At 43.1% G+C, this 26226-nt stretch overlaps 1 protein-coding gene across 1 annotated transcript; it reads right to left on the bottom strand.

The window, feature by feature from the left end:
- Positions 1–5896: 5896 nt before the first annotated feature.
- Positions 5897–6971, bottom strand: LOC124686079. Its single transcript, XM_047220080.1, has 2 exons — positions 6405–6971; positions 5897–6289 (listed from the first exon to the last, which is right to left on the bottom strand). The coding sequence occupies exons 1-2, from the start codon at positions 6885–6887 to the stop codon at positions 5951–5953; spliced, it is 822 nt and encodes a 273-aa protein (XP_047076036.1). The 5' UTR covers positions 6888–6971; the 3' UTR covers positions 5897–5950.
- Positions 6972–26226: the final 19255 nt, after the last annotated feature.

A 26226-nucleotide genomic window follows, 5' to 3' on the forward strand; every position in this document is an offset into this window, starting at 1 on the left:
AGGTTTGGCGCGGCTGGTCCGGCGAGAATCCACGCCGGCAGCGGGCCGTGCCTCCGGCATCTCCAGTGGGGCGGATGTGGATGGGACGACTTGGGCGTTTGATGGCCCTGCGCCATCACCACCTCCACGACCACGACGAGGGCCATGGCAGCGAGGGCCATGGCGGCGACCTCCATACCGCGTGGAAGCCATAGCGATGGCGTTCGTTCCGGCGGAAGACTTGGCGACGGCCACCAAGATGTCGAAGGCGCTGCACATGGCGGTTGTGGCGGCGAAGTCCACCAGCACCATGGCGGCGGCGCGCGACGAGGCGGCTCCGGCGACTTTCCCGGCGAAGAAGACGAAGGAGGAATCCAAGGAAACCTCCCGCAGGCATTGTTTCTCACCTTTTCTTCTTGTTCTTGTCTCTTCCGATCTCGAAATCGCTCGGGATTGAGAGCGTGCTGATAACGTGTTCGAAGGAAAACTGAGAGCGATCGAGAGAGAAGCAAATGAATCAACTGTGTTCTTTATTCCATTGACAATCGGGTATTTATACAAGGTCAACCGTCGCGAAGAGGAGACGCGACTGATCGTGGGGGTGTGAGGGAGCGTCGCGTCGGTTGCCGAAGCAACCGCACGACGACGGTTACATAGGGAGGATTCCCTTTAATTAAGTAAACTAATTAAATCCTAACAATCTGGATCAATACAGTGAATGATGCTGAGGAGTGAGTTTTGATTCAGAAAGATAGTTTAGTAGACATAATAAAAGTACAGTAGCTGATAATCCAATTCCATCTTGGAAATTGGACCAACCAAGTCGAACCCAATTTTATGACGAGATTATAATCCAATCCCCGGATATAATCCGGCGTAGAATGGAAAATCTTACTAGAGGGAACATTAAAACAAAATTTAGCTAAGATGTGCGCTGCTTCATTCAGATTACGCTTTACATGGATGAACGAATCCGATGCGAAGGTGGTGACGGTGGCCTTGATACCACTAACCAGTATAACCACCGATGATCTATCCATTATCGTAGCATTGAGGCGACGGTCTGTTGCGAAGATGACTGATGTGAGCATTACCCTTCGAGTAACCAACATTAGTCTACCTTTTTTGGCTTAACTAGGGGCCTATGAAAATTGCCCAACAACTAAGGTGGGCCTATACGTTGATTCTAGTGAAGGAGACCTACCCAAAGAAGGATTCTTGACGAACAAGGCAAGAAGATACCGAACAAGGAAAGATTAGAATATATCCTGTTGTAACCTAGTCGAATCCAAACAGAACACTTGGGACCTGGCCTGCTATATAAAGGCCATGAGAGGATCTGCCGAAAAAAAACTTCAATACGTAGATCCACCGCAAGTTAGAGCTAGAACCCTAGAATCTTAGCCTCTCGACGAGACAACCATCACAGCCTATCGGCTATCCCATTGTAACCCGATATGTTCAATAATCAAGATCGGACAAGCAGGAACTAAGGGTTTTACCTCATCGAGGGCCCCGAACCTGGGTAAATCTCTCTCCCCGTTTGTTTGGTATCCGATGTCTCGTGCTAGCCTGCAGGATTCCGTCAACCCTAAACCTCTCATGGTGGGCATTGCCGGGAGCACCCTCGCCACCTTGTCAAAACCTTCATCTAGAGCTAGCAAGACAACTCGATGAAGGGACAAAGCTTCTGCCTGTTCCGGTGGCGCAAGACCCTGTAGCTGCTGACGGCATGCCACCAAGCAAGCTCTCAGATGATCACGTACCACGATGTCTGCTCCCATTCCTCTCATAGCCTCAAAGATAGTTGCGTCTGAATTGACAAGGACTACTCCTGTTGATGTCTCCATGGCTCTTCTTCTCCGCGCCAGATCCAGCTCAGTTGGTCCTCGGACTGACTGATCCGCATCCGTGCGAGGCGTTCAGGTGGTTTTCCGGGGGAAACCCTTGGCTGGCTTCGCCAGCCACATCCGCAACGACGACAGTGGTTGCTGTTCTCCTTCTTGAAGGGTGGATGAGGTTACCTTACCTTTCCCTTCCCCTCCACCCCGGGTGAAAACCTAGGCTTTGGCTTAGCGACGACGGCGCTCCGCGTCGTTCTCCTCCTTGGAGGCGCCGCTTTGGGATGAGGGGATGGAGGAGTTGACAGTTTGGAGGCTTTGACGATGGTGCGGTGTGGGCATGGTGTTGGCAAGGTCGGAGGCGCTTCCCAGCAAGTTCAAAACTTTTTGGGTGCTAAACCACTTCTCTCGTCCCGTTTTGCCGGTGGGTCGACACCCTCGAGCCCGGGTGAGGAGGGAAGGGTCCCTCCTCCGGCAGCGAAGCACGGCGAGGTGGTCTCCGAGCCGGTTCTTCATCCTTTTGGCGCTGGTGCTTCTCCTCTTCGCTTGGCCCTTGTCCCTTCCGTCCGTGGCAGTTCTTCGTGGCTTGTGCAAGATGGTGTTTCGATGGCGCGGCTTCACGGAATTCGGCTCCGAGTGCCAATGTGCAGTCTCCTCCACAGCAGAGGTTGGACAGTCTAGGGACGCAGGTTAATTCCTGCCAATGTCCAAACCTGCACTGGATGTACAGGGGTACTCCAGGACTTGCTGCTGTTGCTTCGGCCCTGCTTGCGGCTCCCGTTGCTTTTAGTTCCTATAGGGTTTTGCTTCTCTTTTAAACTTGTTCAAGTGCGTGTAAGCAACACCGTTGTATCCTAGCCGGTTGAGGACTTTATTAATTTAAAGTCGGGCCCTTTAGGCCTTTTATCTAAAAAAAACAAGGACTACTCCCGACGGCGGTGGACTCCATCTGGTAACAGTGGTATTGGATTCACACTTAGATGCCGAGGGTATTTTGAAAAGATACTCTCTGATTAGATCGATGTAAGCTAGACTCTTCCCACAAGTACGAGCTCGGCTGGGTTTCACAGACAAATTCCGAGCATCATTTCGAGCTTCCCAAATGTGTCAGAAGCAAACTGCCAAAGTTGTAGCTTGTAACTCATTGGCTTGATCAAGAAAGTCAAACAACCATTGCCTATTTGTCTGCTTAACTTCCCTCCACACGCCGCGGTCAAACTAGTAGCAAGTAAGTAAAGCATGATCAATACCCTCTATTGTCCACAAAACACACAAGGCCCAGCGCTTACGCAACTGAACACCATTGGGAAGGCAATCATGGGCAAACCGCCAAAGGTGGATTTTCATCTTGCCCGGAGCTTTGATCTTCCATCGCTTTCCATTGTTTGTCACTAGCCAGCTAGCCCGAACTCAGACCTCCTGCCTTACTTCTCGTCAGAAGAAACTTGGACAATCGAGCAAGATTATAACCTGATCGCACAATGTGTAGGTGCCATGGCGAGTGGACGGCCAACAAGCAAAGTCAGCCCCTGCATGGCTAGAAATTGGAATTTGTAAAATCTGCTCTGCAATAGCTGGTTCAAAGAGTTGTTTTACATGTCTATTGATAATAAACACCATTGATAATTTTTATTTGCCATCATTTTCTAATTTAATGTTTGTTCTTTGAATATGGTATAACTCAACAACTGCATAGTTGTGTGACGAAAGATAAGATGGTTTCATAAAGGCTCGGACCTTGATTATTGATGCCCCAAATTTGAAAGAGTACTACATTCACTCTATCGCACTACTAACATTTTGTTCAAAATTCATAATATGTATGACCCTGTTTTAATTTTTACTAAAATATTAACTCTAAAGTTAAGGGGAAATGTTTTGATTTCACCGGCGAATCAACAGCTTCAACTTGAGCAAAATTAAAATGATCAACACCACCACCACCACACCTTCTTCCTCCTGGCACTATTTCTTCCTAGTTTCCTCTCTGCTTTTCTCGCCTTCTCCCGACCTGTAGGAACTCCGGCAGTCACTCCAACTTTAGTGAAGGTGACATAGTGAGGCTCAAACCATAGGTGGATTTGGAGGGCATGTCACGTTCCTTCGTTGGAGGAAGCTTCGCTCGCGAGATTCTCCATGTTAGCAACTCAATGATAAAGGAAGGTTGGAAGGAATGAGTTTGGGACAATGAAATCGGTATCTCCATTGTTGTTGATGGTGGAGGTTAGAGATTTGTGGGGATTCTTTTTATTCAAGAGTGTTTCTACAAGTGCCAAGTGTATATGTTTTTTTTTGTTTACACAAAGGTAACATGTATCAAAGATCCTGGGTGTACGCTTGAAGGTGAATTTCTCATATTTAAGTGTGTTTTATTTCTTTGTGTTCCCCTTGGTTAGATATATTGCATGCATTTAGCTTTTGTGTTGCAACAAAATTATCAATGTTTTGTGGAAACCAATATAGATTTGTAATATACACATATCTTTTGCTACATAGCCATATTTCAATGTTGCAACAATTTGGGCATATTTTCTATGTGGTAAGGGGAGATTTGTTGCAAACGGTGTTGCCCGTGAACGAAAAAGGCATCTGGAGGACACCACACCACCCAACAGCCGGCTAATGCCTACTGCGCCAAATTAATATACATATTTTTAAAATTTAATATGTGGTAGATATGACAAATGAAGAGCTAATATCTTGTCTTGAAATTTTGCGCACCAATGTGCCATGGCAAGCATCAACAAATTTCTAATTTTTAGATGATATATCACTTACTCAAATACTTTCTTATTTCCACAATCTTAACCCATATACATTAATCATCCACGCCCACATCATATAAAATTCTTAGATCCTACCCCAAGAACCACATATACATCTCGCAAAAGCACGATGAACATTCTTACTGTCTCATGTCTCTGCACTATAGTGCTCGTCGGACAATGTATGGTGAGAAAGCTTGACGAAACTAATTGTATAGTGACGGAACAATTTCCCTAGCAAAGGGTGGTGAACGACAACGATGCAATTGCCAGAGAGGAGTAATATTGAGCACCCACGGATGTCCAAGAAAAACCCCGGGCTGACATGAACTATTTGGGATTTAGTTTTTTTAATCAATAGAAAATTCTTTTGTCAAAAACATACATTCGTTGCAATCGTGCGAATGACACCACCTGAACCAACAGCCGGCTAATGCCTAGTGCGTTCCAAACTAATATAAATAATATTTTTTGTTGAATGTGCGGCAAAAATGAATAGCTTGATTGTACATAGGTAGCATCTTGTCTTAAAATTTTGCACAATCAGTGTTTCATGGCAGCATTTGTTGGAAATTTCCGTTGCAAAGTATCCTTCCAACAACATCAACATACTTCCAATTTTTAGATGATATATGCCACTTACTCAAATCCTTTTTCCCACGTTCCTATTCCAAGCACATTCATCATTCTTGCCCACATCATATAAAATCATCAAATCCTACCTCAGAACTACATATACGTCTCGAGAAAGCACGATAAACATTCTCACTGGTGTCGCCTCACCAGTCGAGGTCGCCGCCTCGCGTGCCGAAGCCCTCCGCGCGGGGAAGCAGCAAGTCCCCGCCGCCACCATCCCTGACGAGCCGACGGGCTTTCCAGGCGGCTGTCTCTGGTAGCGGCGAGGAGGAAAGGGAGGGTGGAGAGGGACATCGGCGGGCTAGAGTTGGGGGCCTCCGGTGTCGCCCTTAGGAGAGCAACACGGGAGGCAAGTGTTACAGCCGCCATAAACATTCTCACTTGCTCATGTCTCCGCGCCACCATGCCTGCTTATCGCTCAATGTTGGTCATCGCCTCGATGAACCTAATCGTACAGCGACTGAACAATAATCTTCATATCTTGCAAGAACTATTTGGGATTTTAAATTTTTCAGTGATGGAGAATTCTTGTCGGAAAAAACATATTTGTTCTATATATTTATCATGTGACAAGTGTCACCAAAACTTTGCACTTAAAAGTCGGCGAGTGATGTTATTAACAGACTCTAACAGAGGAAGACGAAGCAAACAACCACGTACGTGGATGCTGATGGATCATGCCTGCCTAATGGAATTCTTGTGTATCGAGTGATCAAGACCAGCTCATGCTCATGGCCACTTGGTGAACTCGAAGACCTTGCCTACGATCTCGAGCCCGGTGGGGATCTGCCAGACGAATAGCAGGACGTTGATGGTGTTGAGCGCGATGTGCAGGCTCCTTGCCGTCTCGTTCCCCTTCTGCATGGCCGGGACCAGCGCCGCGGCGGCCGCCCAGAGCACGGTGATGGCGGCGCCGGCGAAGAGGTGCGGGCCCGGGAAGAGCTTCCCCGTGCGCAGGTAGGTGTTGAGCGCGCCGCCGACGGACTCGGTGACGCCCAGCCCCAGCAGGATGGACCCCGCGTTGAAGTGCTTGTCCCTATACGACCCCTTCACCAGCTTCTTCCTCTCCTGCGTTCGTTCATGTCGCGCGCCGGAGCAGAGGCAGGCAGAGCAAATCAGACACGGCGGCATTGCAAGAACAACAGGTCGAACTACTTGAAGACGAGCGTTCGAAAGTGATTACCTCGGTGAGCTCGTCGATCTTGATCTCGGTGGGCGACTTGGCGGCAGGAGGGGCGGGCGGGGCCGAGTCCCCGGCTCCGACGGCGACGGCGGCGGTGGCGGCCGGTTTGAGCTGCTTCTTGAGGTCGGTGATCTCGTCCTGCACGGTGCGGACGCGGCGCCACTGCCAGCCGAGGTAGCCCGCCCAGAGCGTGTAGGCGAAGAGGCCGCCCATGATGGCCGGGTGCAGCAGCGCGACTGTGGTTCCCTCCAGGATGCCCAGCTCGCCGCCCACCGCCAGCGCGTCCGGGGGCGGGAGCGCCGCCAGCAGCAGCGGCGCCGCTGCGGCCACGAGCGCCGTTGGTAGAGGAGAGGTGGATGGCCGCGGTGGTTGGTGTTGCGGCGAATGCTTGGGGTTCTTGGGCGTGGAGGCGGAGCAGGAGACAGGGTGCAGGCGGGCGGCGCGGGCGACGGCCGTGAGCGGCGAGGCCATCGGTGCGGCCATGGGCGCGTCCTTGGCTGGGCTGGGGGTGTCTGCTCGCGCGCGCGCGATCGGTCGGTGGAGATGTGGCTGGTGGGGGTGGAGAGAGAGAGGAGATAAGGAAATGAACGGAGCTGGACGAACGAACGAGAGAGAGCTGGGCAGTGTGTTCTCGAGCTAGCTAGCCGAGCGCGTGTGAGCTTGGTGTGGTGGTGGGGAAGACATGGGACGTGGCGTGCACGCGCGCGCGCGGCCAGTGCTTTTGGCTGGGCCGGTTTTCGGCGACTTCCGGGCCGAGAGCGATGGGTTTGTCCGTTGGTGTGGTTGCCCATCATGGCTCTTCTGGGCCGACCGCGCCGGTGCTCGAGGATGGAGCGTGGGAGGAGACACGTTGCTCCATGCTCTGAGCCCTAGCTGCAGCGCAACGGGTCACACATGAAGCGATCGCGTTCTACGACTCTCTGGATCCTGGATCCACCAGATTCTTGTCCGGCGACCGTGTCATGTGCACGCCTGGTTTGGCGAGTCACGCTCTTGTTTGGCTCTTCTGGCTATCAATATTCGATAATGCCTTCAACCATCTAGTATAAGGGGTCCGGCCGGCCACACTTTGTCAAACCAAATTTTGGTAATTTGATACTTGTTTGCTTCTTGCCACACTTTATCACGGCCACACTTTACTGTACAACATACGGTTCATATATCATGGAACCAAACACCTCTTACCATCTATATTTGGTATTTGGTTAGATGGCTCATGGGGCTCTCTACAACACCTTAATATTAGCCAGTGAAGTTGCATCGTTTGCTTTGCTAACATAAACATGAAACTACTGAGCTTGGCATAGTGGTGGTGGGGAGGGGGCGTGGCTTGCACACACCTAACAAGCTCTTTGGTTGGGATGGTTTCTGGTGCCTTCCGGTCCGAGAGCGACGGCTCCGGAAACCGTCTATGCCTATTGGTAAACAAGATCAAGAAAAATCATAGGAAAAAGCAAAATGAAAAAGCATGCAAATCGTATATTAGCTTTGTACTAGTTGACATGTTATTGAGAAAATCTGAAAATAGAAGAAAATATTCAGTTTATTTCATGGTCAAACTACATTATGGGTTTCATGGTCAAACTCGTAGAGTGCCACTACATGATTATGTGCATTCCGTTTATTTCAATCTCTATGACTTTTGACAACCATCTGAATGAAGAACATGGAATGCATGAATATTGATCACATTCATGCCTGGATCCGCCAAGTGATGAATGTGGTGAAGATCAACATTGGCGAACCCATATGTGACAGCCACAAGCAAGATAGCATCCGCTTGCCTGAAATAGCAAGGGACATAAACTATTTACATTTTGGATAAGATCACCTCGAGGAGATAATTAAAATAACTACATCGTAAAGAAACCTACCAGTTTTGAGTATCGGATCTGAAGCTCATGTAGTCAAAACCACCATGTATTGTTTTTAGGATGCTAAAAGAAAAACGAGGCTTCCATACTCATACGTGTAGTAAGCGGCTCTTTTTGTTGCGCATACGCAAATCACCGAAAACTGTGGAACCCTAGCTTTGAGATCTCTCGCTTCGTTCTCGATCTTCACACCCCTATCGGAACTCGCTGACGACTACTGAGCTCCCGGCTGCCCTCCTGAGCGCTGACTATGGATGCGGCTTCGAGCTCCACACGATCTCATGATTCGAGTTTCACTCCCTCGAGCTCATGGCTAGTGAAAACAATTGACATTCACACATTTATACTAAACATTTTTACATTTCTTTCACATCCTTGTTTCACCAATTATAAATTAGTTGTTTTGATGAAACAACCTTTAACATTGGAATTCGAATATTTTACTATTTGCAAGTAAAAATATTACACATGTGTAATATTATAACTAGATTTTCACTTTTATACAAACACGACTGTGCTAAAGAGGAAACATTCTTTGTTATCCCAATAAAACTATGTTGTTTTATCAGATTTGTTTCATGACATTTGTTTTATCTGTGTTCTGTTGAATCTAGGAAGTCACAAAAGAAGATGAAATCAAATTTATCTTCACACTAAAGGGTGCACTCATATAAAATATAGTGTTCTTATATGTATGTTTATTTCAATATCTTGATATAGGGTGACTTTTAATGTACAAGTCTAACAAATATCATAGAAGAGATTTGTCAATAGATTCTAGATTATAGGAGCCACTTATCTTTGCTAGTTGGCATTTTTCCCATCTCACTGTGTGGTCATATCTCGATTTATATGTCTTTAAGGAGGAAATAGCTAGTGGGGGGTGTAGGGGCACCCATTTATTCAAAATTTGAAAAATTCCTTCTAAAAGTTTCAAAATAAAATAAAATAAATTTTTGTATGTACATATTATCTTGATACTCACTCGTGCCAATTCTCAAGGAAAAATACGATTATATGTGACCTACAAAACAAATAACAAAATGGGCAAATAACACTATAATGATTGGATTTGTATTGTTCAAAGTAATACAAATTTCTGTTTTCTCTTTTTTGTGTAGGTCACATATGGTCGTATTTTCACTTGAGAATTGGCACGAGTAAGTATCAACATAATATGTACATTTTTTTTCCAAACTCAAATGGCATATTTTGATTTTTTTGAAAAATGGGTGAGCCTACACCAATGTGACCATGTCCACCAAATCTGTGTCGTAACTTAAGGCTCTTATATAGGTGAAGATCATGCGTGTTCCATCCATTTAACAGGCAATAACAATGTGTGTAAGTCCAAGGTCAAGTGCCAAATATAATTTATGTTTGTGAAGCAAGAAGGAAGCAACTTTGTTTTACAAAACAATATTGTAAGGTTTAGGCATAGGCCCGTTTCAAACCAACTTTGCATACTAAGACCCCAAATTTAAATATCAAAGAAATGGAAGAACTAACGGAGGCAAGATTCTTTTTTCAAACAATATCGCAATGTCTTGAAAAATGGGTAAGTTCCAAACAAACCTCGCACACATTAACGGCTCGAGACTGAAACACACATAAGAAACGAAGAACGATGGGTGAAAGTGTTATCACTAGCCACTTAGGCACTTAGCCATGACTGAACTGAAGTCCATGCACGAGCAAAACTAACAAACCAACACAAAAAGGTCCATGCACGTCATAGTTTTTTTTTTACGCTGAACACAGACGATCGCAGACGTTCACACATACGTACATACACTCACCCCTATGAACTTACACCCTATGTCTATGGGCATCTCTGAGAGTCTGCTGAGTCCAACAAATTGATCCGACAGGTCTTGAGAATAATGAAGTCACCACATACACCTCGCTATCGACTTTCACTGAAGAACATTCCGCCTTTTAACCGTGGTACCCAGTTGCGCGGGTGACCGAAGCAGGGCGGTGGCCCACGTCGCAACACGTCTGCAATGACCTCTTCGAGCCATCCCCCGGCGTCACGCATGATCCCTAGGCTGAACCGCACCACCATGAGCACGCAGAACTCCCAATGCACCATCATCGTTTTGGTCGCCCTCCCGCATCGTGGCCGCTTCTTCGTCCGTTATGCCGGCCGCACCCAACACACGTTCTACGTTCCGCCAGAGTTTCTCCGCCGTGATCGCGCCCCTCACCAGGTCTGCCAATACCTGGAATCCCACATGCAGTTCCGCCAGCAGCCCCATGGTCCCCGCCATCACCGGAAGCAGGTCCTTGTACGTGTCCCTGTCGTCAGCCTTGATGCCGCCGACCGCTTGTGGCCTCGTCACCATGGCTTCAGTTGATCGGGTTGTCGTGTTGACCGTGACTGCTCTGTGGACTGTGGTAGTTCTTGTATAAAATGAAGGAGGAAGAGAAATCTAGGAATACAACATGGATACAACTCTAGATCGAAAGACGGAAAAAGCGGACAATGATGGGTGAAAGTTGAGTGTCACGAGCGAGGACAGGTTTAAAGCACGAGCTTATTTAACAAATCGACAACAAAAAATTTGCATGACAGTACATGTTACTTTTAACAGCACCACGTCTCTGTCAGATATGGGGTCAAATTTAGGAATCTACTTATTATGTAACTAGATGATACTCCGCACGTTGCGGCGGAAACTTCAACTTAATTTGATGTGAATAAACAAAAATCTGATGAGCATGAATATTGAGTGGCATATTGCAACACATATGTGCCTGTAATATGTATTTTCTCAGGTAAATGTCATCAAAGTATTAGTCTAACTGTTTTGAAGAGGATTGGACCGAGCTTTGAAGAACATTACACTTATTTTACTTGGTAACAACGTTTCTTTGAGAGTGACTGCATATGTGTACTTATACAAGAACAATTTTCTATTTTAGTTCGGATAAGCTTGCTTCTAGTATACGTTTTCACATGTGAATATTCAGTGTCAAATTCGCTTGAGATATTTTTACAGATAAAAGAAGCATCTTCTGATATCCATAAAACTGAGGAAACAATAAAGCACCCTAAATCATGCAAAAGGCAAAAAACAAAGTTTAAGTCCAGACCAAATTAATCCATATAAATAAAGGGAAAGAAAGATAGTTCTCAAGATTAAGAACAAAAAAATCTGAATTCTTGCATGAAAGATTTTAGAGAACAATTGCACAAAATAGAGTAGGTAGTAATGGTTTTTCTAATATCTCATAAGCCCAAAATATGTGGAATTTTACACCCTTATCAATCTTTAAAATCATAGCTGCAAAACAGATGGTGTAGCTTGTTTCCTGCACCTATATACTTTTACTTTTTTGAGAATCAATCACATCTTCCGATCTTCGTACGTTGAGCTGGAGAAAGGCTACAGAAAAGAACACATTCACCAGCTAGTTCACACACGCATATAAAACTGAGTTGCATAATACTTGTGGCACACCTAAATAAGAAATTTTATGAATGGATGGACAGAGAACTTGGCATACCTGGTTGAATTTTTTACAGCCACATACCTAGTTGCATGGTAATGACAGCAAGTTCAGACAATTTAAAACTTGAGAAGAAATAACTTGTGATGTGATACTTTAACCCCCTGTTTTGCGTCCAGTATACATGTTTGCAAGCCTTTGTTAGCTCGATCAAGTCGATATGCATATTGGGTTGCTTGACTGAAGACACACCATAATCAGCAGACATAAGAAGTATACTCCAAATTTAGGTTCGATCGATCAATGGTGGCTTCAACAATATAGCACAGAGCGATAGGAGAAGCATCAACAACAATGTCCACGTGCTTCGTCCAAACTGTCTGGCACATGAGTACATGACAAATTCGAAAAGTGACCACTCCTGGTAGATGAATGCCTAACCGTGATGGAGAAAAAATGTGTTGGATCGTAGCGAACACCAATAGTCAATATGGCTGGAGATTCCCTCTTTGGAGTAGGGCTTTTTATATCACAATATGTCTCCTCAGATTCTTCATTAGTTTCAAACGTAAGCTGCTCAGATGCCTCCATAAAATTTTTCTTGTAGAGATCACGGAGGAGAGAAAGTGGTCAGGTGTTGGTGTCTCAGTTTCTAAGAGGACTTAATGGAGAAGAGGAAGAGGATAAGAAATGAAACCATTTGAAGAGGAAGTTCCATTTACAACAGCCCAAGGCCTAGGTTGTGCATGGTCTATGCTATTGACTTTTGGGAGTGGAAGATGAGGAGAAGCAAAGTTATGAGTTAGGGGACAATCCCAAGACATGAACAAAGAGATAAACGTTCGTGAGGGAGGTGAATAGATGGTGCATGACTCCTTTTAATAATGACTGATTAATTAGAAGAAATGAAAGTGATCATTTGCTGCTAATAAAAATAAAAAGAGGTATTGATGATGTGGCATAGCTATATTTTTGGATATAAGTTTTTTTAATATGGGCCACCTAATGATGTGGCATGCTTGCATGTTGAGAGAATTACCTTTAGTGGGTTGCTTAAATTTAGATATTATAGATAGAGCCGATACACCATTATATTAGAGAGTGGTGTAGTATTACCCCACAAAAAAGAGAGAGTGGTGTGTATTAGATCCCACATATAGTCTAAGTTCCTTTTATTTCTTATGTATAAAAAGTCTTTTTCAAGGATTCTATAGAGATTTCAAATATGAATCTGAGATATTTACCTTCCAAAAACTTTGAACGAAAGATCTAAATTTATATGCGGACGGAGCGGAGGGGGCTTGATACGTCCAAATTGCATCACTATTTTATATCATAATTTGCTGTTATTCATTGATATATTTCATATTGGGACACAATACTTATGTTATTTCATCTATTTTGCATGTTTCATGATTATTTGGAGATCAAGCACCGGAGCCAGGATTCTGCTGGAAAAAGCACCGTCAGAATGCAATATTTCGGAAGATCAACTGTGGAAGGGAGTTTTACCAAAATTCCTATTTTTCCAGATGACGAAGGGAGCCAGAAGGAGGGGCCAGGAGGACCCAGGGTGGGCCCACACCCTAGGGCGGCGCGGCCCATGCCCTGGCCGCGCCGCCATGTGGTCTGGGGGCCCACGACCCCTTTCGCCTCCTTTTCTTCGCGAAACCCTTCGTCCCGAAGACCTAAGCAAGAGAGGAATCCTCACGAAGGGTTACAGCCCGCCTCGCGGGGCGGAGAACACCAGAGAGAAAAGAGCTCTCCGGCGGGCAGGAATCCGCCGGGGAAATTCCCTCCCGGAGGGGGAAATCGACGCCATCGTCACCGCCATCGAGCTGGACATCATCTCCATCACCATCATCATCATCTTCACCATCATCACCGCCATCTCCTCCGCAGCACCTCGTCACCGCCATAGCAATTTGGGTTTGATCTTGATTGTTTGATAGGGGAAACTCTCCCGGTATCTATTCACACTTGTTGTTGATGCTATTGAGTGAAACCATTGAACCAAGTTTATGTTCAGATTGTTATTCATCATCATATCACCTCTGATCATGTTCCATATGATGTCTCGTGAGTAGTTCGTTTAGTTCTTGAGGACATGGGTGAAGTCTAATTGTTAGTAGTGAACTATGGTTGAGTAATATTCAATGTTATGATATTTAAGTTGTGGTGTTATTCTTCTAGTGGTGTCGTGTGAACGTCGACTACACGACACTTCACCATTTATGGGCCTAGGGGAATGCATCTTGTACTCGTTTGCCAATTGCGGGGTTGCCGGAGTGACAGAAACCTAAACCCCCGTTGGTATATCGATGCGAGGAGGGATCGTGCAGGATCTCGCAGTTTAAGGCCGTGGTTAGATTTATCTTAATTACTTTCTTGTAGTTGCGGATGCTTGCAAGGGGTATAATCACAAGTATGTATTAGTCCTAGGAAGGGCGGTACATTAGCACAGGTTCACCCACACAACACTTATCAAAACAATGAAGATTAATCAGCTGTATGTAACGAAAGCACTAGACTAAAATCCCGTGTGTCCTCGAGAACGTTTGGTCATTATAAGTAAACAAACCGGCTTGTCGTTTGTGCTAAAAAGGATTGGGACACTCGCTGCAATTATTTCTCTCGCATTTTACTTACTCGTACTTATTTCATCTGTTACATCAAAATCCCCTGAATACTTGTCTGTGAGCATTTACAGTGAAACCTTCATCGAAACTGCTTGTCAACACCTTCTCGCTCCTCGTTGGGATCGACATTCTTACTTATCGAAGATACTACGATACACCCCCTATACTTGTGGGTCATCAAGACTATTTTCTGGCGCCGTTGCCGGGAGTGAAGCGCTATTGGTAAGTGGAATTGGTAAGGAAAACTTTTACCTGTTTGTGCTGATTTTGTTTTCGCTCGTCTGCTATAAGTCATTATGGAGAGATCTTCTCTTCAATTTCTATTTGGGAAATCTACTACTACTGCAACGGTAGTGGATGAGGCGCCAGGTGAGGAAGTAATACCATATAAAATACCTACGAAAATTATTGAACATGTTATGGATAACCGCTATGAAGGGGATGGAACTGTCCATCCTGGTGATCATTTATTGTTTTTGCATGAATTATGCGGGTTATTCAAGTGTGCAGGTATTGCTATGAATGAAGTTAGGAAGAAGCTATTCTCTATATCGCTGTCTGGTAAAGCGGCGCATTGGTATAAATTGCTGAAGAATGGTGATTCTCTTGATTGGGAGGACATTGTGCCTTTATTTTATTCCAAATTTTATCCTCCAAGTGAAATTCACAAAGATCGGAACCGCATATATAATTTCTAGCCTCATGATGGAGAGAGTATTGCCAAAGCTTGGGGGAGATTGAAGTCTTTAATGCTCAAATGCCCCATTCATGAGCTTCCTGGTAATATTATTATTGATAATTTCTATGCAAGACTTTCTTTTCAAGACAAGACCTTGCTAGATACTTCTTGTTCTGGATCATTTACACGCAATAAAGAAGAGTTTAAAAGGGACCTTCTTGATCGGATCCAAGAAAATACTCGAAGGATGGGAGAATGACAAAGATAGAGAATCAGGTATAATTTATGATTATAAATGCATTGAAGCTTTTATGGATACCGATACATTTCGTAATATTAGTGCTACATATGGCCTTGATTCTCAAGTTGCCGCAAACCTTTATAAAGCTTTTGCCTCTCATTATGAATTGCCTAAGAAGAATTTTGATAAGTATCATGAACCGTATAAAGATAAAATTGATTCATCTATTAATAAGTGTGTTGTAGTTGAAACCGCCGATCGCGTTATTCCCTGAAGCTTATATTGAAAAAACTCCTTTTCTCGCTAAAATGAAAGAGTACTCGTTATAAATAGTGCGGTTCATAAAAGTGAAAAGAAACCTAGAGAACCTCGAAGAACAAATAAAAGTTGAACCTCGCTATTGCCATAGTTAAAGATCTTGTGACTCGAAAATGTTGAGGATGGTCATATTATTTTCTCGTGAAGATGCTTCTAATATTGTTTCACATCCTAATAAACCCAAACAAGCTAGTGTTCCTATGCTATCTCGTTAAAATTGGTGATCATTGCTATTATGGTTTATGTGATATTGGTGCAAGTGTTAGTGCTATACCTTATGAGCTATATACGGAGATTATGCACGAAATTGATTCTTGTGAACTTGAAGAAATTGATGTGGTTATTCAGCTGGCTAATAGAGAAACTATTTCACCAATTGGTATTGTTCGAGATGTGGAAGTTCTATGTGGTAAGATTAAATATCCTTCTGACTTTTTGGTACTTGGTTCTGCTGCTAGTGATTATTGTCCTATCATTTTTGGTAGACCTTTTCTAAATACTTGTGGAGCTATTATAGATTGCAAGAAAGAGAAAATTTTGACCAAATTTGTCTGGTGAATCTTATGAGTTTAACTTCTCTAAATTTACTAAAACTCCTTATAAAGCTGATTTGCCTAGTAATGATTTTAAAATGGAGCAAGTGTGCATCTATTGTTCTTGTTCCTAACAATCCTTTGCAAGCAACATTTGGAGGATAGCGAGAGTGAAGTTTTTAGGAAAGAAAGAGAGGAGCTTGAGGAGATTTTTCTTCGCCAACCTATTCTCAAGCATGATTTACCGGTGGAAGACTTGGGTACAACACCGCCACCAAAGGAAGATCCTGTTTTTGATTTAAAGCCTTTACCTGATAATCTTAAATATGCTCATATTGATGATAAGAAAATATATCCCGTTATTATTAGTTCTAAGCTTACAGAGTTTGAAGAAGAAAGATTATTGCAAATATTGAAGAAACATCGAGGTGCTATTGGCTATACTCTTGATGACTTGAAGGGGATTTCTCCCTCTATTTGCCAACATGCCATTAATATGGAAGATGATGCGAAGCCTCGTTGTTGAACCTCAGCGTCGTCTAATTCCCAAGATGAAGGATGTGGTAAGAAATGAGGTATTACGACTTCTTGAAGCTGGTATTATATATCCTATTGCTGATAGTAGATGGGTTAGTCCTGTGCATTGTGTTCCTAAGAAAGGAGGAATGACTGTTGTGCCTAATGATAATGATGAGCTCATACCTCAAAGAGTAGTTGTAGGGTATAGAATGTGCATTGATTTTCGAAAAGTTAATAAAGTTACTAAGAAAGATCATTACCCTTTACCATTTATTGATCAAATGCTAGAAAGATTGTCTAAAAATACTCATTTTTGCTTTCTTGATGGTTATTCTGGGTTTTCACAAATTGTTGTTAAAGCTAAAGATCAAGAGAAAACCACTTTTACTTGTCCCTATGGAACTTATGCTTATAGGCGTATGCCTTTTGGTTTATGTAATGCTCCTGCTACTTTTCAAAGATGCATGTCTGCTATTTTTCATGGTTTTTGTGAAAGTATTGTAGAGGTATTCATGGATGATTTTTCCGTTTATGGGAATTCTTTTGATAGTTGCTTGCGAAACCTTGATAAAGTTTTGCAGTAGATGTGAAGAAACTAACCTTGTTCTTAATTGGGAGAAATGCCACTTTATGGTTAATGAAGGAATTGTATTGGGACATAAAATTTCCGAGAGAGGTATTGAAGTTGATAGAGCTAAAGTTGAAGCTATTGAGAAGATGCCCTATCCAAGGGATGTTAAAGGTATTCGTAGTGTTCTTGGTCATGCTGGGTTCTATAGGAGATTTATTAAAGATTTCTCCAAGATTTCAAAGCCTCTTACTAATCTTCTTCAAAAAGATGTACCTTTTGTTTTTGATGATGATTGTAAGGAAGCTTTTGAAACTCTAAAGAAAGCCTTAACAACTGCTCCTATAGTTGAACCTCCCGATTGGAATTTACCATTTGAAATTATGTGTGATGCTAGTGATTTTATCTGTAGGCGCTGTTCTTGGACAGCGAGTAGATAAAAAATTAAATGTTATTCATTATGCTAGCAAGACTCTTGATGCTTGCTCAAAGAAATTATGCTACTACCGAAAAAGAATTGTTAGCTGTAGTCTTTGCTTGTGATAAATTTAGATCTTATATTGTTGATTCAAAAGTTACGATTCATACCGATCATGCCGCAATTAGATACCTTATGACAAAGAAAGATGCCAAGCCGAGGCTTATTAGATGGGTACTTCTTTTGCAAGAATTTGATTTACATATTGTAGATAGGAAAGGTGCCTGATAATCCTGTTGCTCGATAATTTGTCTAGATTGGAAAATATTGCTTATGATCCTCGTTCCCGTTAATGATAGTTTTCCAAATGAACAATTAGTCAGTAATAAAGGTGAGTTCGCGAGACAGTCCATGGTATGCCGATTATGCTAACTTTATTGTTTCCAAGTACTTGCCTCCAACCTTTTCAGCTCAGACAGACGAGGAAATTCTTTTATGACTTGAGGCATTATTTCTGGGATGACCCACACTTATATAAAGAAGGAGTGGATGGTATTATGCGAAGGTGTGTTCCCGAATATGAACAACAAGAGATATTGAGTAAATGTCATGGCAGTGTTTATGGAGGACATCATGCTGGAGATAGAACCGCGCAAAAGGTTCTACAGTCAGGTTTTTATTGGCCAACTCTCTTCAAAGATGCAAGGAAGTTTATTTTATCTTGTGATGAATGTCAAAGGGTTGGTAATATCTCCAGACGCAATGAAATGCCTATGAATTATACTCTTGTTATTGAACCGTTTGATTGTTGGGGATTTGACTTCATGGGACCATTTCCCTCTTCAAAAGGTAACACTCATACACTTGTTGCTCGTTGATTATGTTACTAAATGGGTGGAAGCCATACCTACAAAAAGTGCTGATGGTGAGACCTCTTTAAAAATGCTTTTAGATATTATTTTTCCTAGATTTGGAGTACCTAGATATATTATGACCGATGGAGGTTCTCATTTTATTCATGGAGGTTTTAGAAAAACTCTTGCTAAGTATGGTATTAATCATAGAATTGCTTCCGCTTATCACCCTCAAAGTAGTGGCCAAGTAGAACTATCAAATAGAGAAATTAAATCTATTTTGGGAAAGACTCGTTAATAAATCTAGAAAGAATTGGGCTAGTAAATTGAAAGACGCACTATGGGCTTATAGAACTCGCTTATAAAAACCCCATGGGAATGTCACCTTATAAAATGGTTTATGGAAAAGCTTGTCATTTACCTTTAGAATTAGAACACAAAGCTTATCGGGTCGTTAGAGAATTAAATAAAGATCCTAAACTTGCCGGTGATAAGAGGTTGCTACAATTAAGTTCTCTAGATGAATGGAGAAGTGAAGCTTATGAAAATGCTAAACTCTTTAAAGAAAAAGTTAAAAAATGGCATGATAGAAGGATCATCAAAAGAGAGTTTAATATTGGGGATAAAGTCCTATTGTATCGGTCCCGTATCAGATTCTTTGCAGGGAAATTACTCTCAAAATGGGAAGGACCATATGTTGTTGAGGAGGTGTATCGTTCAGGAGCAATTAAAATTAGCTCTCTCCAAGGCAACGCCACGCAAGTGGTGAATGGACAAAGACTCAAGCATTATATCTCAGGTGATTCTTATAATGTTGACGTTGATATTATTCGAGTGGAAACACCGGAGGCTTTCATCAAGGGACAAATTGACAGTCCGCCAGAACTCAACTTTGAATAGGTAACAGTACTGGTAATGAAAAGTTCGCGATTTACTTTCCGAACCTTATTTTTGCTGTTTTTGGAAAATAAGAAAAATTACGAGTTCGAAACGGAGTGGAAAAGACGCACGAGGGGGCGAAACCACAGGCCGGCGCGGCCTGGCCTGGGCCCGCGCCGCCCTGTGGTCTGGCCGCCTGATACGTCTCCAACGTATCGATAATTTCTTGTGTTCCATGCCACATTATTGATGTTATCTACATGTTTTATGCACACTTTATGTCATATTCGTGCATTTTCTGGAACTAACCTATTAACAAGATGCCGAAGTGCCGCTTGTCGTTTTCTGCTGTTTTTGGTTTCGTAAATCCTAGTAAAGAAATATTCTCGGAATTGGACGAAATAAAAGCCCGGAGGCCTATTTTCTCACGAAGCTTCCGTAAGTCCGAAGGAGAGACGAAGAGGGGCCACAGGGGCGCCAAACCCTAGGGCGGCGCGGCCCCCCTTGGCCGCGCCGGCCTATGGTGTGGGCCCCCGTGCCGCCTCTTGACCTGCCCTTCCGCCTACAAATAGCCTCCGTGACGAAACCCCCGGCACCGAGAGCCACGATACGGAAAACATTACCGAGACGCCGTCGCCGCCGATCCCATCTCGGGGGATCCCGGAGATCGCCTCCGGCACCCTGCCGGAGAGGGGAATCATCTCCCGGAGGACTCTACACCGCCATGGTCGCCTCCGGAGTGATGAGTGAGTAGTCTACCCCTGGACTATGGGTCCATAGCAGTAGCTAGATGGTTGTCTTCTCCCCATTGTGCTATCATTGTCGGATCTTGTGAGCTGCCTATCATGATCAAGATCATCTATCCGTAATTCTATATGTTGCGTTTGTTGGGATCCGATGAATAGAGAATACTTGTTATGTTGATTATCAAAGTTATGCTTATGTGTTGTTTATGATCTTGCATGCTCTCCGTTACTAGTAGATGCTCTGGCCAAGTAGATGCTTGTAACTCCAAGAGGGAGTACTTATGCTCGATAGTGGGTTCATGCCCGCATTGACACCCGGGACGATGGACGTAAAGTTCTAAGGTTGTGTTGTGCTCGTTGCCACTAGGGATAAAACATTGATGCTATGTCTAAGGATGTAGTTGTTGATTACATTACGCACCATACTTAATGCAATTGTCTCGTTGTTTTGCAACTTAATACCGGAGGGGGTTCGGATGATAACCTCGAAGGTGGACTTTTTAGGCATAGATGCAGCTTGGATGGCGGTCTATGTACTTTGTCGTAATGCCCAATTAAATCTCACTATACTCATCATGATATGTATGTGCATTGTCATGCTCTCTTTATTTGTCAATTGCCCAACTGTAATTTGTTCACCCAACATGCTGTTCGTCTTATGGGAGAGACACCTCTAGTGAACTCGTGGACCCCGGTCCAATTCTCTTTACCGAAATACAATTTACCGCAATACTTGTTCTACTCGTTTTCTCTCGCAAACAATCATATTCCACACAATACGGTTAATCCTTTGTTACAGCAAGCCGGTGAGATTGACAACCTCACCGTTTCGTTGGGGCAAAGTAGCTTGGTTGTGTTGTGCAGGTTCCACGTTGGCGCCGGAATCTCCGGTGTTGCGCCGCACTACATCTCGCCGCCATCAACCTTCAACGTGCTTCTTGGCTCCTCCCGGTTCGATAAACCTTGGTTTCTTTCTCGAGGGAAAACTTGCTGCTGTGCTCATCATACCTTCCTCTTGGGGTTGCCCAACGAACGTGTGAAATACACGCCATCAAGCATATTTTCCGGCGCCGTTGCCGGGGAGATCAAGACACGCTGCAAGGGGAGTCTCCACTTCTCAATCTCTTTACTTTGTTTTTGTCTTGCTTTATTTTATTTACTACTTTGTTTGCTGCACTATATCAAAATACAAAAAAATTAGTTGCTAGTTTTACTTTATTTGCTATCTTGTTTGCTATATCGAAAACACAAAAAAATTAGTTTACTTGCATTTGCTTTACTTATTTCATCATGTTTCCTTTTGATTTTACCACAAAGAACATACCGGTAGGACGTGGGTCTATAGTTGGGAGAAATAATATAGAAGAATTCTTCAACCATGTTAGTACCATTGAAAATTTTGAAGATAGACACTTGGTAGATCTTGCGCCTACTTATGAAATTGCTGCCGCACATTTAGTTCGCTTGTTGGAAACTAAATTTGTTAATCTTAATCCTATAATCTAACACATGTTTTTCACGCTTGGTGATATGGAAGAAGGGGAAAAGAAAGATTTTGTATTAGAAACCCTTCTTAGAGAATTTGGTGGTCTAGCAAGAGAAGCTAGAAAGGTGTTTGCTAAATTTAATATGCTTGGTTCTCCTACTAATTTTGTTAGTCTCCTTGAAAAGATGGATATGGATAGAATAAGATACACTAATAATATTGATGATGGAGGGGAGATCAAAGCACCAATACCATGTAAGCTCCTAGCTATGAATGATGCACTAGAAAATAACTATGCTTGGCTTGTTCCTGAAAATTTGTTTGATGAGAGTAGCACACCTAAGACTAGTGAAAAGGGAGATGCTAAAACTTATGTATCTAATATAATATGCCTAGTTGATAAAACTCCACACCTCGCTGAGAATGCACCACCCTTCAATAATACTTGATACACACTTTCTCGCGCCTAGCTGAAAGGCGTTAAAGAAAAGCGCTTATGGGAGACAACCCATGTTTTTACCTACAGTACTTTGTTTTTATTTTGTGTCTTGGAAGTTGTTTACTACTGTAGCAACCTCTCCTTATCTTAGTTTTGAGTTTTGTTGTGCCAAGTTAAGCCGTTGATAGAAAAGTAAGTACTAGATTTGGATTACTGCGCAGTTCCAGATTTCTTTGCTGTCACGAATCTGAGCCCACTGCCCTGCAGGAAGCTCAGAAAATTATGCCAATTTACGTGCATGATCCTCAGATATGTACGCAACTTTCATTCAATTTGAGCATTTTCATTTGAGCAAGTCTGGTGCCATTTTAAAATTCGTCAATACGAACTGTTCTGTTTTGACAGATTCTGCCTTTTATTTCGCATTGCCTCTTTCGCTATGTTGGATGAATTTCTTTGATCCACTAATGTCCAGTAGCATTATGCAATGTCCAGAAGTGTTAAGAATGATTGTGTCACCTCTGAATATGTCAATTTATATTGTGCACTAACCCTCTAATGAGTTGTTTCGAGTTTGGTGTGGAGGAAGTTTTCAAGGATCAAGAGAGGAGTATGATGCAACATGATCAAGGAGAGTGAAAAGCTCTAAGCTTGGGGATGCACCCGGTGGTTCACCCCTGCATATATCAAGAAGACTCAAGCGTCTAAGCTTGGGGATGCCCAAGGCATCCCCTTCTTCATCAACAAATTATCAGGTTCCTCCCCCGAAACTACATTTTTATTCGGCCACATCTTATGTGCTTTTTCTTGGAGCGTCGTTTTGTTTTTGTTTTTGTTTTGTTTGAATAAAATGGATCCTAGCATTCACTTTATGGGAGAGATACACACTCCGCTGTAGCATATGGACAAATATGTCCTTGGTTTCTACTCATAGTATTCATGGCGAAGTTTCTCCTTCGTTAAATTGTTATATGGTTGGAATTGGAAAATGATACATGTAGTAATTGCTATAAATGTTTTGGGTAATGTGATACTTGGCAATTGTTGTGCTCATGTTTAAGCTCTTGCATCATATGCTTTGCACCCATTAATGAAGAAATACATAGAGCATGCTAAAATTTGGTTTGCATATTTGGTTTCTCTAAGGTCTAGATAATTTCTAGTTTTGAGTTTGAACAACAAGGAAGACGGTATAGAGTATTATAATGCTTTCAATATGTCTTTTATGTGAGTTTTGCTGTACTAGTTCATCCTTGTGTTTGCCTCAAATAACCTTGCTAGCCTAAACCTTGTATCGAGAGGGAATACTTCTCATGCATCCAAAATACTTGAGCCAACCACTATGCCATTTGTGTCCACCATACCTACCTACTACATGGTATTTTCCAGCCATTCCAAAGTAAATTGCTTGAGTGCTACCTTTAAAATTCCATCATTCACCTTTGCAATATATAGCTCATGGGACAAATAGCTTAAAAACTATTGTGATATTGAATATGTAATTATGCACTTTATCTCTTATTAAGTTGCTTGTTGTGCGATAACCATGTTTATCGGGGAACGCCATCAACTCATTGTTGAATTTCATGTGAGTTGCTATGCATGTTCGTCTTGTCTCGAAGTAAGGGCGATCTACACTGAGTTGAATGGTTTGAGCATGCATATTGTGAGAGAAGAACATTGGGCCGCTAACTAAAGCCATGTTCCATGGTGGAAGTTTCAGTTTTGGACAAACATCCTCAAATCTCTAATGAGAAAAGAATTAATTGTTGTTGAATGCTTAAAGCATTAAAAGAGGAGTCCATTATCCGTTGTCTATGTTGTCCCGGTATGGATGTCTAAGTTGAGAATAATCAAAAGCGAGAAATCCAAATGCGAGCTTTCTCCTTAGACCTTTGTACAGGCGGCATAGAGGTACCCCTTTGTGATACTTGGTTAAAGCATATGTATTGCGGTGATAATCCAAGTAGTCCAAGCTAATTAGGACAAGGTGCGAGCACTATTAGTACACTATGCATGAGGCTTGCAACTTATAAGATATAATTTACATGATGCATATGCTTTATTACTACCGTTGACAAAATTGTTTCATGTTTTCAAAATCAAAGCTCTAGCACAAATATAGCAATCGATGCTTTTCCTCTATGAGGACCATTCTTTTACTTTCAATGTTGAGTCAGTTCACCTATTTCTCTCCACCTCAAGAAGCAAACACTTGTGTGAACTCGTGCATTGATTCTTACATACTTGCTTATTGCACTTATTATATTACTCTATGTTGACAATATCCATGAGATATACATGTTACAAGTTGAAAGCAACCGCTGAAACTTAATCTTCTTTTGTGTTGCTTCAATACCTTTACTTTGAATTATTGCTTTATGAGTTAACTCTTATGCAAGACTTATTGATGCTTGTCTTGAAATGCTATTCATGAAAAGTCTTTGCTTTATGATTCACTTGTTTACTCATGTCATACACATTGTTTTGATCGCTGCATTCACTACATATGCTTTACAAATAGTATGATCAAGTTTATGATGGCATGTCACTCCGTAAATTATCTTTGTTATCGTTTTACCTCGCTCGGGACGAGCGTAACTAAGCTTGGGGATGCTGATACGTCTCCAACGTATCGATAATTTCTTGTGTTCCATGCCACATTATTGATGTTATCTACATGTTTTATGCACACTTTATGTCATATTCGTGCATTTTCCGGAACTAACCTATTAACAAGATGCCGAAGTGCCGCTTGTCGTTTTCTCGCTGTTTTTGGTTTCGTAAATCCTAGTAAAGAAATATTCTCGGAATTGGACGAAATAAAAGCCCGGAGGCCTATTTTCTCACGAAGCTTCCGAAGTCCGAAGGAGAGACGAAGAGGGGCCACAGGGGCGCCAAACCCTAGGGCGGCGCGGCCCCCCTTGGCCGCGCCGGCCTATGGTGTGGGCCCCCGTGCCGCCTCTTGACCTGCCCTTCCGCCTACAAATAGCCTCCGTGACGAAACCCCCGCACCGAGAGCCACGATACGGAAAACATTACCGAGACGCCGTCGCCGCCGATCCCATCTCGGGGGATCCCGGAGATCGCCTCCGGCACCCTCGCCGGAGAGGGGAATCATCTCCCGGAGGACTCTACACCGCCATGGTCGCCTCCGGAGTGATGAGTGAGTAGTCTACCCCCGGACTATGGGTCCATAGCAGTAGCTAGATGGTTGTCTTCTCCCCATTGTGCTATCATTGTCGGATCTTGTGAGCTGCCTATCATGATCAAGATCATCTATCTCGTAATTCTATATGTTGCGTTTGTTGGGATCCGATGAATAGAGAATACTTGTTATGTTGATTATCAAAGTTATGCTTATGTGTTGTTTATGATCTTGCATGCTCTCCGTTACTAGTAGATGCTCTGGCCAAGTAGATGCTTGTAACTCCAAGAGGGAGTACTTATGCTCGATAGTGGGTTCATGCCCGCATTGACACCGGGACAAGTGACGGAAAGTTCTAAGGTTGTGTTGTGCTCGTTGCCACTAGGGATAAAACATTGATGCTATGTCTAAGGATGTAGTTGTTGATTACATTACGCACCATACTTAATGCAATTGTCTCGTTGTTTTGCAACTTAATACCGGAGGGGGTTCGGATGATAACTCTGAAGGTGGACTTTTTAGGCATAGATGCAGCTTGGATGGCGGTCTATGTACTTTGTCGTAATGCCCAATTAAATCTCACTATACTCATCATGATATGTATGTGCATTGTCATGCTCTCTTTATTTGTCAATTGCCCAACCGTAATTTGTTCACCCAACATGCTGTTCGTCTTATGGGAGAGACACCTCTAGTGAACTGTGGACCCCGGTCCAATTCTCTTTACCGAAATACAATTTACCGCAATACTTGTTCTACCGTTTTCTCTCGCAAACAATCATATTCCACACAATACGGTTAATCCTTTGTTACAAGCAAGCCGGTGAGATTGACAACCTCACCGTTTCGTTGGGGCAAAGTAGCTTGGTTGTGTTGTGCAGGTTCCACGTTGGCGCCGGAATCTCCGGTGTTGCGCCGCACTACATCTCGCCGCCATCAACCTTCAACGTGCTTCTTGGCTCCTCCTGGTTCGATAAACCTTGGTTTCTTTCTGAGGGAAAACTTGCTGCTGTGCTCATCATACC

Source organism: Lolium rigidum, chromosome 2 (assembly GCF_022539505.1).
Source record: "Lolium rigidum isolate FL_2022 chromosome 2, APGP_CSIRO_Lrig_0.1, whole genome shotgun sequence".
Taxonomy (NCBI): domain Eukaryota; kingdom Viridiplantae; phylum Streptophyta; class Magnoliopsida; order Poales; family Poaceae; genus Lolium; species Lolium rigidum.